This window comes from Lithobates pipiens, unplaced genomic scaffold, assembly GCF_037356315.1.
Source record: "Lithobates pipiens isolate NorthernLeopardFrog02 unplaced genomic scaffold, aLitPip1_a1.2 Scaffold_22, whole genome shotgun sequence".
In the NCBI taxonomy this organism is placed as follows: Eukaryota; Metazoa; Chordata; class Amphibia; order Anura; family Ranidae; genus Lithobates; species Lithobates pipiens.
The window spans coordinates 75247577-75267423 of record NW_027507784.1 but is presented as its reverse complement, the minus strand read 5'-3'; the positions used below and the strand labels follow the sequence as shown (position 1 = coordinate 75267423).

The 19847-nt window shown below is 41.8% G+C and overlaps 1 protein-coding gene and 1 pseudogene across 1 annotated transcript in view; one reads left to right on the top strand and one right to left on the bottom strand.

The window, feature by feature from the left end:
• LRP1B (LDL receptor related protein 1B) overlaps positions 1–19847 on the bottom strand; it is a 2110020-nt gene that overhangs the window by 172759 nt on the left and 1917414 nt on the right. The window contains exons 73-74 of the mRNA XM_077447755.1: positions 6297–6419; positions 5903–6037 (exon numbers count right to left, since the gene is read on the bottom strand). Of these exons, the coding sequence (XP_077303881.1) occupies positions 5903–6037; positions 6297–6419 (258 nt within the window). The remainder of the gene's footprint in view (positions 1–5902; positions 6038–6296; positions 6420–19847) is intronic.
• LOC143923835 (small ribosomal subunit protein uS14 pseudogene) lies at positions 1948–2157 on the top strand (annotated as a pseudogene).

Sequence of the window (19847 nt, the reverse complement as noted above, 5' to 3'; positions counted from 1 at the left end):
TACTCTGACAGCAGCGTCAATGGCAGTCTTTTCAGTGTGTTATGACAGGTCCTCTTTAACTGTTTTATACAAGAAAGCCTGAAAGGGCTGTGTTATCCAAGGAACAAATTCCTCTCCCTGGCCTCTTAATTTTACAAATGAGGCTTGGCGCTGAGAGGTGACTGGTGCCTGGTAGACTGAGGCGCCGGAAGATGCCAGAAAGCCGTTGCAGTGGACAATCAACTTGAACTTCAATCTGATTACAGATTTTGGCCAAATGTGGACAATGATTAAATCTGTTATTTTCTACTCAAGTCTGTTATCTAGTCCATCCACCTGGTGCGCAGTTTGTGTTTGATCTACATATCACAGAAGATTTTCCCTTGTGGGCAGAATATAGCTATACTCAGTTTCTGTGCCAGTTATTCTCTTTATAGTGGCTTTTGCATCTATTTTACTTAAAAATAAAATTCTTCAAGCAGAAAAAAACATGAAGCAATCCTACAAAGGAGGTAGCTCTATGACCGGAGGGCAACGTGCTGAGGACCAGTGGGGCAAGGTCTGGGGATGGTGGATGTAAAATACAAAACAATATGCTTCTGGGCATTGGAATTAAACAAAGACTAGTGTGCAAAATCAGTAAACCATTATGACCAGAGACTTCACATTAAATTGGGCCAAAAGTCAAATGTTTCTTTACATGTGCATGTCATCAATTATGTTGGGCAGAGAAAAACAGACCACCAATATGATGCCTGGAAAGGTGCCCGGGAATGATTTTGATTGGCTGTTTCATGATGAATGTTATCAACCATGTTCAATCAGCTGAAATCATTTGACCAATTGTCACTATTTGATTGAGAAGCCAGCAGCACTGGGTTCTTCAGGACAGCAAGTATTTCTGCCATCTTTTTTTTTTTGCCCGCACAATAGTGTTAGCATGTATTTAAAGCCCAAATCTGGAAGATTTGAGAAACTCATTGCTTGTTTAATCTAGGGTAGAGTAAGGAGGGGTTCACACTATCTTTGCATGCGGCTCACAGCGGGGGTCTGATGAGTCCCTGTACACTGTTTCAGGTCCAATTTCAACCCAAATTTGCCGAAATGGACCAAAAGGTGCACAGCGCTCCTGTGCAAATTCCATAGAGAGTCGGTCAAAATCTCCTGCTATGTCGAATTGGATGCAGAGAACCCACATCCAATTCACAAAAGTGTGAACCCAGCCTAAAAGTGTTATAACTTACTTGATCCCCCTTTCCCCAGTAGATAGCGCACCCGTGCTCCGGCACGGCACCATCCCTCTGAGCCATCTTCCCCAATTTAGGGTTATGGACCCTGCACCTTTCTTGATGATGTGAAGACCTTAGACTTTTGGACCATGGGGGAGAGGACACTGCTGGGACCGGTCTAGCGGCACAGAAGTTTGGGTAAGTAGATTTTATTTTCTATGCCTCCTAGACCTAATTGAGCAATTAGCTCTTGCAGTGTGGGAGTAGTCTACTAGACTAGAGTTTACTCAAAAGGATGAATTGACCTTTTAAAGCTTAAATTCCAGGAATGTTCATTTTTTTGAACACTTATATTGGGCCAGCTTGGCTAGATGTACGTATGCATATCTTATATAGAAAATGGAAGATACGCCGCTCCAGGTGAGATGGGTTTGCCTAATAGATGCCACACATGGGTGCCCAGCCGGGCTCGCCTCCATAAAATATGCAATTCAAAAAGAAATGGCTACACACAATGGCTGGTCCTGAGTTATTTTATTAGATATCTCCAAACATGACATAGACAGGACACTGACAGGCTGCTAATGGTTAATGCATTTCACACAAGTGCTGTGCTTAATCATAACCAATGATGGTTGGGCCAGCTGTGGTGTGCAGCCATCTTTTCTTGAAATGCATATGTTATAATTGGCGGGCCACGCTTTTCCCGAGCAGAGAGGTGAGCACGATGGTGAGCACAATGGGCCACCAACAGCTGTACTGGAGTCACCCAAGGAAGTTTGGCCAGGGATCTCACTCCTGCTGCGTGTGTTCAAACAGGCATGGACTGATCTGTAAATATGGACTGAACATGTGCCGCCAGTGCTTCAGGCAATATGCAAAGGACATTTGCTTTATCAAGCTGGACTAAATGGATACTTATTTGGATATTTGGACAAGATCTTTGGCCATAAATGAATACTTCAGATGAGATGTGCATTTTGTACCTAAGACTTTGAAGAACATGACCGTGTCAACTGTGTTGGTTACATCTTGCATATAACATCCGGCGTATAACACACCCCCCAAGTTTAGGAGGGAAGTTTAAGGAAAAAAACTTTTAGGAGCCAAGTTTAAGGAAAAAAACCTTACATTTTAAATGCCCATCAATGTAGCCTTCCACTGTCCCCCTGCAGCCCTACACTGTCCCCCTGCAGCCTTCTACTGTACCCCTAGAAACCTTCGACTGTCCCCCTGCATCCTTTCCCACAATTGCAGCATGGTTAGTTTTAAATTTACCGCCACCGCCGAGATCTTCGGCTCCTCCCGCCGCCGCCGCCGCCCAGATCTTCGGCTCCTCCCGCCGCCACCGTCGAGATCTTTGGCTCCTCCCGCCGCCGAGATATTCGGCTCCTCCCGCCGCCGAGATCTTCGGCTCCTCCCGCCGCCGACATAGACCGAGCCGAGCCGAGGGTACTCAGCTACACGGCTCTGCTCGCAGTAACGCCCCGTCCCGCCCCTTGTCCTGGCTCCTGTGATGGACACAACACCGGGCCAATGGCGGGACGTAAAGGCTAGGAGGCGGGACTGGGCGTGACTGAGAGCGGAGCCGACTACACAGTACACTCGGCTCAGCTCGGTAAATGGCGGCGGCGCTCCACAGACAGCGCAAATCGGCAGATCGGCGGGGGGATCGGCGTATAACACGCACCCATGATTCCCCCCCCCCCCGATTTTAAGGGGAAAAAAGTGCGTGTTATACGCCAATAAATACGGTAGTTTATACACAAAATAAAAATTAAAAATTGGTGGGCCACTGCTGGGGATGCTGGAAATCACTGTAGTAACCCATACTACATGCAATCCCAAGCAATCTTCTGGGTTCTATAAGAGCAGATTTTCTTCTGCACGCTGAACGGGGGGGGGGGGGTTACCCACTTTTTTATGAATACAAGGGGGTTCAGTTACTAAAGAAAAATAGAGTGTGCACATGTGCAAGCAAAGATGCTGTTTTTTTTTTTGTTTGTTTTTTTCAGTTTTTTTGCAAAGTGAAACTTCCCCTCGTTTAGGAAGCTTTGGCGCAATCGCTAGTCTTTTTACCTTTAGTAAATTAACTCCATTGTGTTTTCTCATTGAACAACACAGAGACTGTGAAGTCACCACCCTTTCTTTCTACTGTTATCACAAATGTAATAGTGTGAAAACTATTTTGTACTTTATCTGAATGTGATTATTTTTAAGGTGATTTTCATGTTTTACCTGCTTTTACTGTTCCATATTGTACCTGCTGTAATTCAGATACAATTTATTATTTCATATTGTAAATCAAAGAATTTACATAAAGACTGTTGCAATTTACTGTTAGCCTTATAGATATAGTCTATCAGACTATCTACTGTATAGCTATAGGTCGAGGATATAAGATTATTTTCCCATTAAATACAAAAACGTGTTTAATATTTTTTTTTTTTCAGAGGATGAAGAGAAGACATCTCTTGAGCTCTCTAATATGTTTTCTTTCTGATCGTTCTATCTTCAGTCTATTTTTAGTGTCAGTCTTGCAGGCTAAAGCGCAGTTCACAGCAATCAGTTTACCTTCCATTAACCTTTTCCAAAGTTCACCTGTTAAATTATGATTTGCACTGTACATTTTTACCTTTTCAGAAACAAAAAAAAATATACAGTATATGTTTCCATCTTGAGAAAAAAACAAGGAAAAAAAAAACAAAGCCTGACAATCTTTGATATGCCAAAAAATGAAAAGATAAGGAAACACTAAATATATACATACAGATATAAGCCTCAGTTGCTATTGGGGCATGCTCACCTAAAACAGTTATGTTTTATGGACAGATTGGCCTGCATTATCAAAGGGTGGGCTGGGTATAACCACAGTCCAGAGGCATCTTCTTCAAACCTCCTGCAGAGAGTGGGAACTTATGCCAACATAGAATTTTCACATTGGCGAACATTTACTAAAACTGGTGCACACAGAATCTGGTGGAGCTGTGCTTAGTAACCAATTAGCTTCTAGGTTTTATTGGCAACACTTAATTGAACAAGCTGAAGTTAGAATCTGATTGGCTACCAGGCAGAACTGCCCCAATTTCGAATTTCTGTGTGCACCAGTTTTAGTAAATCTCCCCATTGTCTACATATTTTATTGGTATTATCGGAAGTTAGAAAAAGACAAAAAGGGGCAAAATCTCAATATCAAATAGGTGTTTATCTTTTTTTTATATTTGCTACCAACATTTTTCTGTCAGAAACCCAATTTCCTGCTTGTGTGATTATCTTTTTTTCCCCCAATAGTCTTTACAATAAATGTGGTTGAAATTTCAGATATCCTCACCACTGTCCTTGGTTTTACTGTGGTCAGTTTTTTCATTTTTGATGTCAAACTTACACTATATGGTCAAACGTATTTGGATACTGGGCCATGACAACTACCATATGGGCAAAAGTAAGTAATTCAAATGACTGAGTTTGTGTGTTATGCTACAGCATACAAAAAACATTTTAAACAGTTGTGTACTTCCAACCTTACAGCAACAGTTAGGGGTAAGCCTTTTTCCATTGTGCACATAGCCAGGTTCATAAAGACATGGTTTGATGAGTTTGAAGTGGAGAAATTTGAGTAGCCTGCAGCCCTGACCTCAACTGTATAAAACACCTTTGAGCCACATAGGATTGCAAGCCAGCATTTCTCATCCAACATCTATACCTGACCACACATGTAATGTTCTAGCTGAATGGCACCACAACCACCCACCAAAATCCACCTGTTTAATTTCATTTTTTCACCCCTACCAGTCCACTGCTTCACTCAAGGTCCCAATGTCTTCCTTTTCATTATCCGAATACGGGATGGAGGTGCATCTTTGATGTAACCTCATTCAAAGTTCCAAATGCCCTTTGGGTTCCCCCTTCTTCTTTTAACATTTATAAGTAAAGTTGATCCAGAGAAAATCCAATTGTCTCTTGGGCGATCGGGAAGGAATTTTTTCCCCTGCTGTAGCAAATTGGAACATGCTCTGCTGGTTTTTTTTGCCTTCCTCTGGATCAACTGTGGGTATAGAATTGGGTATATTGGATTGTACGATTTTTTTTTTTTTTTTTTTATGGTTGAACTGGATGGTGTCTTTTTTCAACCCGACTAACTATGTAACTATGTAACTATGGAATGGGATGTCCAACAAGCTCATGTAGGTGTGATGGTCAGGTGTCCAAATTTATTATGGGGACCAGCCCCATAGTGATGTCCACATCTTTGGAATGGGATGTCCATCAATTTCATGTAGGTGTGATGGTCAGGTGTCCTGCACTTATTATGGGGACCAATGCCATAATAATGCCCATGGCTTTGGGATGGGATGGTCAGGTGTCTACACCTTTGGCCATATCGTTTACCAAGAGTGCTGCACACCTGGAATGTTACCTGTCATTGCAGGTTTTCTCCTTTTACAACACTGTAACTGACTCAGTGAGTATAGGTGGCCCTACCATTTAGTCATTTACTTAAGAAAGTTAGAGCAATGACCTAAGGAAAGAAAAAGGTAGTATTCTGCTATTTTTGCTAAAATCTGCAAAATAAATAACTGACCTTTGGGAGGTTTATTTTTTTCACAACAGTAGTGGAGTTTCACTAATGACCTGCTGTTCAGATTGCTAGAAGGCAAGGTTTATAAGAGCAATAATAATACCAGGAAATGTACCTGTTTTGCAGCCTCGCTCGTCGCTTCCATCTCCACAGTCATCAAACTGGTCGCACTGCAGCTCGGATGCGATACACTTTCTGTTTCCACAGGTGAACTCATCCTTCTTGCAAGGTTTCACTTTCTGCTTCATACCTACCATATTTTATGCAAACAAAATAAATCACAATTAGCCTTGCATGCTCATTAGAATGCAGCCAGCATGTACAGCCACTGACCAAGAAGCAGAAAGGTTCTTCATGCGTTTCAAATATAATTGTTTCAGAACCTAATTTATGGCACACATAAACTTTCAATTAAGACTTCAATTAAGGTCAATTATGTTTTTCACTGAAGGTTCCTCTCAGATTACGGTAATTTAGTCTCAGAGCCGCGTAGGGTAAATTCTACGTACCACAGTGAACCTCATCAGAGTTATCGCCGCACTCATCCAGTTCATTGCAAATCTGCGCTGTCCTTAGGCACACGCGGTTGTTGTGGCAGCGGAAAGGCCTTGTCGGTGGGCAGGGAAATTTGACTTAGAAACAAAAATGGCACATATTCAATGTTATTATTAGAGCTAACAAAACAGACACACGTAACATTTTAGACACAAGTATCATCATCAAAAAGCAACTCTAGGTCAACAGCTAAAGCATAGCAAAAGCCCAAACTTTTTCATTTTGGATAAAGTAGGGAATGTTTATTGTCATCTATGTTCCATTAAAAAAATTAAGATACTTTTTTTATACTTTAATAAATGCGCATAAATGAATTCCGCAGAACATAATACAGTGGAACCTTGGTTTATGAGCAAATTGTTTTTTGAAATTCTGACTCGGTTTGTGAGTGTTGTCTCGCAAAATGAGCAGAATTCAAGCTAAGGAGGTGTACAGTACCGCATTTGGCCAGAGGTGCAGGGGCACCAAGGACACTTGGAATGGTTCGGAGCATTTCGGAAATACTAAGAATCACTTGAAAATACTTGGAAACACTCGGGAATACTCCATTCTCGAGCCTTTCTGATGCTTTCCGAGTTCAGCCGAGCTGTCCCTGAGTATTTCCGAGACTCTCCGACACCCCCCACCTCTGGCCACATGCGGTATTGTATGTAATAGAAGTCAATGCGGAACACATTATCTTCTATGGAGAAACTTGCTTTGATATGCGAGTGCTTTGGATTACACGCATTCTCCTGGAACCGATTATGCTCATAATCCAAGGTTCCACTGTATGTTTCTTTTAAAAAGGAAGCACTTACTTTCAGGGTCATTTAACAACAGCTACCTGTGCACAGCATCCCCAAATATCTGGCTAGGAAGCATACATTTCTTTATTCACAGCCATTGGATCCCCGCCTCAAGACTACATGTCTACTAATTCATAGCTCCATCATGCTCCATCATCATGCTTAGAAGCTAAATTCAATCAATCATGCTTAGGAGGCGTGTCTTATGTGCCAGGCTGTCTGCACCTCCTGCCGCAGTGGGTGCCGTTATATCAGGCTGTAGTTTAACATAAAAAAGCACTCAAGCTGTGGCTCTATAGGACCCTGCAAGCCAACACAAAACAGGCCAGCATTGTGGGTACCAGCTGATTCAGTTGGAAGAGAAACCTTTAGCACACTGAGAAGCAAAACAGAATGTAAGTGTTAACACCAGTAGTATAAGTAGTAGAAAAAAAAAGGCTTTAATATCACCTTAAAGCCCAACTTTAGGCAGAAATAAATTAGTCTTTGAAGTGCAAGGAGTAAAAGTAATACATTGCAAGGACGAATAGCTTGTTTTGTTCAGGGGGAGGAGAAACCGACTTACCTGATCCTCTGCTCTCCCAGCAGACAGCTATTTCCCATGATCCAGTGATGGATTGGCCCTCAGCCTCCCTAATGTCCAATTGATGATGTCAGGACTCTATACTGCTAGACCACAGGGGTGCAGAAGCTGTGGGGAACAGACTAGCTGTGGGGAGGAGCAGAGGATCGGGTAGGTATATTTTGTTTTATTGTTCCCCAGACATATACAAACCATTAGCCCTTGCACTGCAGGCACAGCTCCGCTGTAAGGGGTAATTTTTATTTGCCTGGAGTTGGTCTTTAACATCTTGTCCTGTAGATACAACAAAAAGCAATCTCTTTAACCGCTTCAGCCCCAGAAGATTTTACCCCCTTCCCGACCAGAGCACTTTTTGCAATTTGGCACTGCATCGTTTTTAACTGTCAATTGCGCGGTCGTGCGACATTGCACCAAAACAAAATTGACATACTTTTTCCCTGCAAATGGAACTTTCTTTTGGTGGTATTTGATTTTTTTGGTTTTTATTCTTTGCGCTATAAACAAATAAAAAGGCAATTTTGAAAAAAAGCTATATTTTTTACTTTTTGCTACAATAATTACCCCCAAAAAATATATAAAAAAACATTTTTTTCCCTCAGTTTAAGCCAATATGTATTTTTCTACATATTTTTGGAAAAGAAAATCGCAATAAGCATATATTGATTGGTTTGCACAAAAGTTATAGCGTCTACAAAATAAGGAATAGATTTATGGCATTTTTATTATTATTATTATTTTTTACTAGTAATGGTGGCGATCTGCAATTTTTATCATGACTGTGACATTATGGCGGATACATCAGACACTTTTGACACTATTTTGGGACCATTGTCATTTATACAGCGAACAGCGCTATAAAAATTCATTCATTACTGTGTAGATGATTTTTGGCAGGGAAGGGGTTATCCACTAGGGGACGATGAAGGGGTTAAGCGTGTCCTAGGGAGTGATTCTAACTGTGGAGGGGGGTGGGCTTCAACTCCTGATGACAGGGAGCAGTGATCTCTGTCATGTCACAAGGCAGATCGTGGAAATGCCTTGTTTACATAAGCACTTCCCCGTTCTGCGGCTCCGTGACACGATCACCGGGAGACCGGCGGACATTGAGTCCGCTGGTCCCTCAGCCACGGTCACCCTGTACGCGACCCGCTAGCCCCGCCAATTAAAGGGGACATACAGGTACACCCATTTGCCCACCGCTGCCATTGTGCCGCTGCTATTGTCTCAACTCATCAGACATTTAGCATCTGATGACTTGAGAAAAAAAAACGGAACAACTCCACCTCCATGGGAGGCTCCCACATGATATTTAAAGGAATATTTCATTTTTATTGTTTCACTTTAAGCATTATTACAATCACTGCTCCTGAAAAAACATCAGTTTTAAAACCTTTTTTTTGTATTGATACATGTCCTCTAGGACAGGACCCAGGTACCCATACACTTTTTATGGAAATAACTTGCATATATGCCTTTAAAATTAGCACTTTTGTTTTTTCATGTTAGTGTCCCATAGATTTTAACGGTGTTCTGCAGCTTTTGAATTTGCTGCAAACACTGCATATTGCTCGCTGTGCTGAAAACAGACGAGCACCCGATGCTCAACTTGAACTTGCGTTCGACTCAAACATCAGGCTCATCCCTACTTCTGACAAACTCTCCGACACAGGAGATAAAAGTATCCTGCATTTAGTGTTGGGGAGGATGCAATAAATAGATTAGTAGAGTGATGAACGATACAACAAACAGATCTGAAAGTCTCTACCTATGAGGGGAGGCGGTGTGTGCCTTTCCTGCAATCAGCTGTCTTGGCTGTATGCCCAGGCTTCAATGCAGTGCTAACTAGGAAGAGAAAACCTCCTAACACAATCAGAACTTTCTAAAGAATATATAAAGCTGAAGACAGCAGATATACATGTAACACGTAGGGAGATTTGTTTCATCCCTGTGTATTACCTGAGGCTGTTCACTTTACTGGGTATATGTGAGGCCGCGTACACACGCGGGGACTGTTCGCCCAACTTTGTCCGCTGAACAGTGTTTCGGCGGACAGTCCGCTCGTGTGTGGGCTTTCAGCGGACAGTTTCAGCGAACAGTCCGCTGAACAAGGTTTTTCGGAAATTCCGTAAAACTGTCCGCTGAAACTTTGTTTCAGCGAACAGTCCCCTCGTGTGTAGGCTTGTTCGTCAAACTAAGTTCCGCGCATGCTCAGAAAGGATTTACACGCCGAAAGTTATAATGCAGTGTATAGGACGTTGTATTTTTCGTCCCGTCGTACGTGCCGTTCACGTCATCGCACACGGTTTCAGCAAACTGTTCGTTCGTCATGTGTGGCCATGTCCGTCCATGCTAATTTTGAGCGGACTGTTTGCTGAAACTGTTTGACGGACAAAGTTGGGCGAACAGTCCCCGCGTGTGTACGCGGCCTGAGGGTTTACATCCACTTTAATGTGCTCTTTCTTGAGCCACTCCTTTGTTGCCTTGGCTGTGTGTTTTGGGTCATTGTCATGCTGGAATACCCATTTTCAATGCCTTGGCTGAGGGAAGGAGTTCTCACCCAAGATTTCATGGTACATGGCCCTGTCCATCGTCCCTTTGAAGATGTGAAGTTGTTCTGTCCCCTTAGCAGAAAAATCCCCAAAGCATAACGTTTCCACCTCCATGTTTGACGGTGGGGATGGTGTTCTTGGGGTCATAGGCTGCATTCCTCCTCCTCCAAACATGGCAAGTTGAGTTGATGCCAAAGAGCTTGTTTTTGGTCTCATCTGACCACAACACTTTCATCCAATTCTCCCCTGAATCATTCAGATGTTCATTGGCAAACATCAGACTGGCCTGTACATGTGTTTTCTTGAGCAGGGGGGACATTGCAGGCGCTGCAAGATTTCAGCCCTTCGCGGGGTACTGTGTTACCAATTGTTTTCTTGGTGACTATGGCCCCATCTGCCTTGAGATAATTGACAATATTCTCTCGTGTAGTTCTGGGCTGATTCCTCACCGTTCTCATGATCATTGAAACTCCACGAGGTGAGATCTTGCATGGAGTCCCAGAGATTGACAGTTATTTTGTGTTTCTTCCATTTGAGAATAATCACACCAACTGTTGTCACCCTCTCACCAAGCTGCTTGGCGATGGTCTTGCAGCCCATTCCAGCCTTGTGTAGGTCTACAATCTTTGTCCCTGGCATCCTTGGACAGCTCTTTGGTCTTGGTGGAGAGATTGTAATCTGATTGATTGCTTCTGTGGACAGGTGCTTTTTATACAGGTAACAAACTGAGATTAGGAGCACTCCCTTTAAGAGAGTACTCTTAATCTCAGCTTGTTACCTGTATAGAAGACACCTGGGAACCAGAAATCTTGCTGAATGATAGGGGATCGAATACTTATTTCACTCATTAAAATGCAAATCAATGTATAACTTTTTTGAAAAGCGTTTTTTCTGGATATTTTTGTTGTTATTCTGTCTCTCACTCTAGACTGATCATTTCTTCGTCAGTGGGCAAATGTACAAAATCAGTAGGGGAACAATACTTTTTTCCCTCACTGTACATACATCTTGTTCATCCCAACTAACCCATGAAAGAAATCTATAAGATCCAACAAAAGATTCTCTTTTTCTTTGCTTGAAGTGTCCAAGGAAACATTTTCACTACATTTACCTGGTACAATATGAACACACTGTAGGACTTATCTCATTTCAAGATGTTGTTTTGGTCATATCAGCCAATAATCTATTATGCTATACAAGTTTTATCAACATTTTCAAATGTTTTATACACAATACAAAAGTCATTAAGTACTGTGTTTTGCAACTTCAAGTGGGTCCTTGATGTTCTTAAGCCAGAGATTTATGATGGCATGTGTTGTAAATAAATGCTGGAGGAAGGTACATTTTAGAACAGTTACATATAAGGCCAACTCTAGTCTCCTACATCTCAATAGAGTTCGAATGCCTAGATGACTCAGAAGCAAGACCTCTCTTTCAGTTAGTATCTTAAATCTTGATATAAGTAAACACATATCTCACAACCATAGCTCTTTATAGTAGCCCTTTAAACAATTGTAAGAGAACACTACTAAGGTGGGCATAGGGTCAGCTAGTGTGAGTTGGTTTGGTTCAGATCAGGGATCTCCAAACTTTCTAAGCTAAGAGCCAGTTTTCTGTCCTTCAGGCTTTAGGATGACCAAACTGTGGCTAGTGGGAGTAGAAACTGCCCCAGCATCAATGCCCCATCATTGGTTTTAGTGGGAGGCATAGTGCCCCATTGATGGTATCAGTTGGGGAATGGCGCCCCATCAATGATTTCAGTTGGTGGAATAGTGGCAAGCAAAGGGCCACATCCACCCCCCCCCCAGCCACAATTTGGAGACCACTGATTTAGATGATGAGGAGCTTAACTTAACTTTTTCAAGACACCATATTGCGTTCATATTTAGGGACATGTCATACAAATAAATTGATGTGTTGGCATAGGCAGAATATGCCAGGCAAGGGAACGATTATAAGGGATTGGAGCCTGCAGGCACGCAAACCACTTCCACTAATGGAATCCTTCCCTCACTGGCCTGCAACAGCACATCAATCACTTATGAGGGAGCAGCAAAAGAGCTACATATTGCTGTTCTGGTTAGTGTCTGGAGAGAGAGGAAGCGATTCCTAAGGAAAACCTAAGTGGTGTTATCCTCCCAGGGCAAGATTGTTTATCTGACATGGCCCTTAAGAAACATGACCATTACCTACCATCATTTTACCCTATTCCAGTACTGGCACTCTTTAAAACTGAATTATACAGTAGTTGTGATTTTTATTGCATAAGTATGATGATCTCCCACCTGAGCAATTCCTGGGGAAGCTGACAATCACTGTACTAGACGTGCCGACTACAGTCATAGCAGTGATCTTCTGGGTCCTATGCTATTCGAATGTCTTATATTTTTTATTTTATTTTTTTCAGAAATACAAAGTGTTTTTCGATTTGACAAGGTGAAGAGGCCGAGGGGTGATCTCACAATTGCCACCTTCTCCAAACAGAGAATGCCTTGTTTTCATCGAAAAAATACAAGGCATTCTCTGACTAGTGGCAGTGCCAAATGAGTGACTCCCTGTGGTTATTATGCAAAACAGAAGTTCCTTGGCACAGGTCTTGAAGACTGCTGCTATCACTGTAGTAGTGACAACTACTACAGTGATTTTCAGTTTCAACAGCAATCACCAAGATATGAGATGCACATAAATCAAAATTGGGACACCTGCCTTTACACGCTCATGAACTTTAATTGCATCCCAGTCTTAGTCCGTAGGGTTCAATATTGAGTTGGCCCACCATGTGCAGCTATAACAGCTTCGACTCTTCTGGGAAGGCTGTCCACAAGGTTTAGGCATGTGCCTATGGGAATGTTTGACCATTCTTCAAGAAGCGCATTTGTGATGTCAGGCACAGATGTTGGACTAGAAGGTCTGTCTCCACTCTAATTCATTACAAAGGGGTTCTATTGGGTTGAGGTCAGTACTCTGTGCAGGCCAGTCAAGTTCCACCTAAAACTCACTCATGGACCTTGCTTTGTGCACTGGTGCGCAGTCATGTTGGAACAGGAAGGAGCCATCCCCAAACTGTACCCACAAAATTGGGAGCATGAAGTTATCCAAGATATCTTGGTGTGCTGGCGCCTTAAGAGTTTCCTTCACTGGAACTAAGGGACCAAGTCCAACCCCTTAAAAACAACCCCACAACATATCCCCTCCTCCACCAAAAGATTTGAACCAGTGCACAAAGCAAGGTCCATAAAGACACGGATGAGCAAGTTTTTGTGGTGGAGGAACATGAATGGCCTTACCTCAACCCAATAGAACACCGTTGGGATGAATTCGAGCGGAGACAGGCCTTCACGTTAAACATCAATGCCTGACCTCACAAATGTGTTTCTGGAAGAATGGTCAAACATTCCCATAGACACACTCCTAAACCTTATGGACAGCCTTCCCAGAAGAGTTGAAGCTGTTATAGCTGCAAAGGGTGGGCCAACTCAATATTGGACCCTACCAACTAAGACAGAGATGCCATAAAACGTCATCTGTGTATACAGGCAGGCGCCCCAATACTTTTGACAATATCGTGTACTTAAGTGCATATTTGTCTATGCAACTAAAACTATGCAATACAAATTATAACTAGTGTTCAGCTTTAATCTAAATGTGTACTGCTGATGCTTGCCAAACATAGCAACATTCCAGCAATTTCAGTTCCTTTCAACCAGCTTTTGATTGCAAAAAATTAAATAAAAAATAGCCAGAGAGATGAAAGAAATTGTTTCCATTTAAATTGTGAAAATATGTTAAGTGTTGGTGGTAGGCTGGCCTTGATCTGTTTGCATGTTTTACAATTGAAAGCAGATTGAAAGAATTGATGTTGTCTTTGAATGACTGTAAAAATGCATGTAATTGTCATCTTGTTCATCGTTATGCAGTAGAGAATTCAGCTATGCAGTTATACTGTGCACTATGCCTGGGAAACTCTTCAACCAGAACAGCAGAGCAAATTTGCAAGTTAGTAGACTAACTTGACACATTACATATCAAGTCTATGTAGACAATAGAAGAGACTGACAATGTAAAATAGATTCTGTTTTTGGGAAATTCTGAAAAAAATAAATACAAAAGATGACAACAAACTGTGCCTCAAGAGCAATTGACTGATTTTAATATCCAATATAAAAACATTTGGATCCAGAAATTCTAATTGTGTCATTTGTTCCACCATATTGTTCTATCACAAATCCAATCAGATCACATTGTTTTCACTTATTTCATCAGCCTTTGTGAACTGTTGCGTGTCTGTATAATTTGTAAATAAATTACAAAGCAAACATCAAAGATAATTGTGCTAATTTCTTTCCCTGGAGTGCAAATTTCCATTTTTCTGAATGATGTTTTGTTGATCAAAGGTAGGAAAAAAAATCCACAAAAAAAATAAAAAAAAATAAAGAAAAATACAGTATATGACTTGCATCAATCATTTTCAAGTCTTTGAAAAACCTGAACTCAAAACGACTGGATTTTTATACAATTTAAGTGTGGGATATCTTTACTTTTCTGATTTCCATTTGCCTGTTATAGCAATTACAACACCAACCGATGGTGTGACACTGACTACCCTTTAGGCTCAGTTGATACCAATGCATTTTTTCATGGTTTTTGCAGAAATGCAGGATGCTATTTTTAATATGGGTTCCTATTGAACACATTCATATCACTACATTTTTATTCCTCTGCATTTCTGGAAAGGGTCAGGGACTTTTTTTTAGAAGCAAGGTGGTGCTTTTTTTTTTGGTTCAATAGACTCCAATGGAGAAGCTGCAGAACAACATGTAGTGGGTTTTTACCGCAATTTTGGCACTATTTGCTTTTTTGGGTTTTTTAATCTGCCTAACAACAAAATTACCCCCAAAAAAGCATAAAAAGTACAAATCATGACAAAATTGCAGTAAAAACCACAAAAAGCACAGTAGAAATGCTCAAAAGCAAACTGCATAGGTGTGAATGGAGCCTTAAGGATTCCCCATTACTCAGAACCCAGGATATCAACTGACTGTAGTGTCCACTTTAAAACAATGGAGAGATATGCCTGTACACCAATGACTTGCAGTAAAAAAAAAAGACCTAGATGATGTAATTTATGAGGACACATGTTGGGTGGAGCCGGAAGCCATGTCGTCATCAAGCATGCATGCTTTATTAATGAAGATTCTGGGAATTGTAGTTTTATATAAAATGCTATAGACAGTGCTGATGTAAGTGTTTTTAGCAGCTTTCATTAAAAGTGCCATTCGGTTTTAACACTATTGGAGCAGTTTGTTGCTTTTTTTTTATGTTTATACCGTGGAGGGAATGGAGATGGAAAGGAAAACTGTGAGCAACGGAGTCCCACTTGTATTATGCCTAAAATTATAACAAGCGCTGTTTCACTTTTTATGAGGAGAGCCTTTGGTAAGCCTCAGAGTGTGGCTGGTGGAGGACATAAGGTATTTTTACACATTTGGTGAACAAATGGCGAGATCATGGTGTGCTTTATTGTATGGTTAATCAAAAATTCACCATGAACTGTTGATAAGCATGTGGTTTTGATATGAATATATTTTCTTTATGTTTTGAGAACCAAGCGTTGCACTGGGGTGTATATATTAGTAAAACAAAAGCGTTATTTACTGAAGCATTACAACAATGGCATCTCAAGATGGCACAGAGACTTTTTATTAAGGAGTCAAAACATTTGATTGTATGGTCCTTATGTGGCCATTGGTGCTTTGGTTCTGTAAATCAAGACTTTTTTCCTGTGGGTAACCAGTAAGCTGTTTTTCTTTCTATTTTCTCGATTTACGGTGCCTCCACTGCTACGCACCCACTCCATTTTTGGGGGTTATTATAGGTAGCCAGTATGTAGTGCAAAATGGGTTTTGTTCAACTCTCGCCTGTAAAATACCAATGCCAACATCATGGGCTATTAAGCCCAACTCCTACCAAAACTTTTTTTTTTTCCAAAACTTTTTATTTTCCTGTTCTGCATAAAGTGGGGAAAGCTAAGAACATTTTTCTTGCTTTTATTGATGTTTGTGTCCCCGTTGAGAAGATTTTATACTGGTCTGGTGACACCCTTGTCATAATCTGATGCACATGGTTAGGAGATGAGGTAATTCAGACAGAGACTCAAACCCCTGGCCATTTTTTCTGAAATAAAATGACAGTTTTGATCGGAGTTTACCACATCTTTAACCACAACTTACAGATTATGGCCAATATGAGATCTTTCGCCATGAATCCTTAACCTGCCTGTCTTTGAACTTTGATTTGGACTTTTACTTATAATATCATTGAAAGCTAAATTGACAAATATGACCAAATTCATAATTTTAGAATTGTTTTCATCCTTCCAAGCTAACCGATCTGGGTTTTTTATAACCAGAACCAATACTGTTTGACATACCAATAGCTTTGATTTAATACACAATTTACAAGGGTGTGTCTACATGTCAGCAATTGGCCTAAATCATTACCTTACAGGATCCACAAGGTGTACAAGTGACAAAACTTAACTGTGAAGCATTACTGCATTACCGATTTTATGGTAATTAAAGGAGAAGTACAGCCAAAGCTTGTATGGGTGTACTTCTGTGGATCACAGGAGTGCAATTTGTTCTGCACTCCTTTGACCCGTTTCAAACAGACAGTGGGCTGAAGTTTGCTGTCTGCTGATGTCACAGAGCCAATCCAGTCTTGGGCAAGATCGCAACCATATGGTTAGGATCTGCCCACATGCCTGGACTGGCACAGGCTCAGCCTCTCAGCGAGCTGCTGAGAGCCTTTGTTGGCCACTCCCACCCCCTTCACAGCCCAGCACTCCAGGGAGCATGGGGGGGGTGACACAGCAGAGAACCGGTGACTGACAGTCACCGACTCCCTGCTCAGGGAGCTCTCAGAACTGAGCAATCAATGGTGTTTGATCGCTAGGTTCTGTCATGCTTATGCACTGATCTTCCTGTTTGCTTACCTCCCCTCATGTGTTCAGACAAAGAGGCCAGCCACTTCCACCTGGTGGTTTTTATAACCTCTCCTCTAAGCATGGCTCCACCCCAGGCACTATCAGGGAACCTTATATTAACCTGTGCGCTGCAAGCTAACAGTGCTGATCAACCATTGTGTATTCCTTTGTGTGTTTAGCTTCCTGTTACCTGCTGTGTGCTCTTCTGGTGTACCGTTACCGACTTTGGCGTGTCTTTGACTATCCCTGTTTGCCTGTGATCCTGACCTTTTGGCGTGCCCCTGACTATTCTTGTCTGCTTGTGCCCCCGACCTTGGCTTTGTCCCTCACCATCCCTATCCTCCTGTTGCCTACTGTGGGTGTGAGCTGGGGGACCCTGGGGGTCGCGACCTGGAGCCAGTTGCAGCCAAGTCCATCCTCACCACTCGAGGCTCTGGTGAACACCTGCTGGCTCTTAGACTCCGCGCCCCAGGGAATCTTATGCTCTAACCCCGGTGGGTCCTGTCTCCCGTCCGCAGCAGTCAGCCATAGGGTCCACAACCTTGTGGTGCACTCCTGATCCCTACGGTGTGCATCTGTCACCTCGCCTCAAGGTGACCTGACAGGTTCTCAGCATTAGAGCTGGTGGGAGACAGATGCAGTATCAGACTAATGCTGCATCCAGTTGGGTAAGTATGAATCAGCAAAAAAAAATGGATTCCAATACTTCTCTTTTAATTATATGAAGCTATGTGGTTCCTCAAAAACAGATAGGGAGTATTATTGTAAATATTTGTTAAATTATATCTCTCATTTAGTTAAAAAAAATATATACTCAAAGGACAAACTAGGCAGGTAGACATGGTTCTGATAACAAAGGCTTTTAGAAACTCTTCAGGCAAAATCTAGACTTGGGGGCGTTCATTTTTTTTGTATGCACGTTAACATGGCAATTCTAGATGGTTAGAATGTTAAAATGACAAACAAAAGAGAGCATTTGGCTACAAATGAAGGTTTATGTTTGGATTTCTGCCTTTAGCTTTGCTTCCCATCATTTAGTAGAATACCGTTGCATGGGCTAGCTAGATTTTCCAAAACCTAACCCACAAGTGCCTTGTAATAACATATACAAAGAGGATAAACTGAATAGCATAGTAATTTGGGTTTCGCAGTGCCCATCAAAAGTACAATAAACTGAACTCTCATTTATGCTTGTAATCAACCCACTTCTTTATTGCTATACAGTTGGTATACTTTTAAAGCTAACAGTCTGTTCCACCGACCCAGCTACTGACCAACCTTGCAGACTACTCTGGGGACATGGACAATAAAAAAAAGACAGGGATTATAAATGTTGCCTTATCCAAAACTAAAAAGTTTGAGTTTTAGATACTTTATTTTCATTTACTAATCTGTGACACCGATCCACCATCCTTACTCAGGTCCATCTGCAGATAACAGCCAAATTCCGTTTTGCTTGGAGATGGCATAGATAAGAGTCTAAGACTCTACAATCAAGTCTAGAACCATTGTTATGCCCCAGCTGGAAGCAAAGCCTGGGAGAGGGCCCGAAAAAAGATGAGCCGACATCACAGGTCCTGTTATTCGCTCCCAGCCGTAGTGTTATACACAGCTAGAGAAATTCCTTCACATACATACTGTAGAAGAGGGAGCCTAAAGATTGATGCCACCACAAACAGGCAATTGTAAGTGACTGTAATAGAATATGGACTGCGCTAACTACCAAAAATATCTAAATAATCATGTGTATATATTTTTTACCACTGTGTTCCAATACGATACATATGTGCAAATCTATAATAATACCACCAGTGCTATTTATCAGAAAATACTTTCCATGCCTGAAACAACCCTCAGATTAATAAGCCCAATAATAGTGACAGTTCATGAATACATTTTTTTTTTATTCATGAATTAGGCTTATTAATCTGAGGGTTGTTTCAGGCATGGAAAGTATTTTCTGATAAATAGCACTGATGGTATTATTATAGTTTTGCACATATATATCGTATTGGAACACAGTGGTAAAAAAATATATACACATAATTATTTAGATATTTTTGGTAGTTAGTGCAGTCCATATTCTATTATATTTTTTAACCCTAATTAAAGGGTTTTGTTTGACTGCTACACACCTTCATGTAATATATATTTTGGGCGCCGGCAGTGGCGTAACTAGAACCTTCAGGGCCCCGATGCAAGAAACCATGAAGGGCCCCCTTGAACCCCAGCCAGGGCCCTTCCCTCCGAGTCTGGTGGTGGAACTCCAGGGCGTGGTCACAGGTATGACCTTCGTGTGCCCTGTAGTTCCACCACTGGTATCAGTAGTTTTTTTTATTATTATTTTATTTTTATTTTTTTAGGTGCCCCATTGGGGGACTGTCCCTAGGCAGGATGGGGTCCCCGTCCCCAGAAGAGATGAGGTCCTTTTCTCCAGGGCAGATTAAGTTACTGCCCCCAGGTGAGAAGGGGTACCTGTCCCCAGGGAAGGTGGGGGTCCCTGTCCCCAAGTGAGAAGGGGTCCCTGTCCCCAGGGGGAGATGGAGGGGGTATGTAATGGTGTGTGGGGGATGGGGTCCTCTCACTCACCATGACCAAGC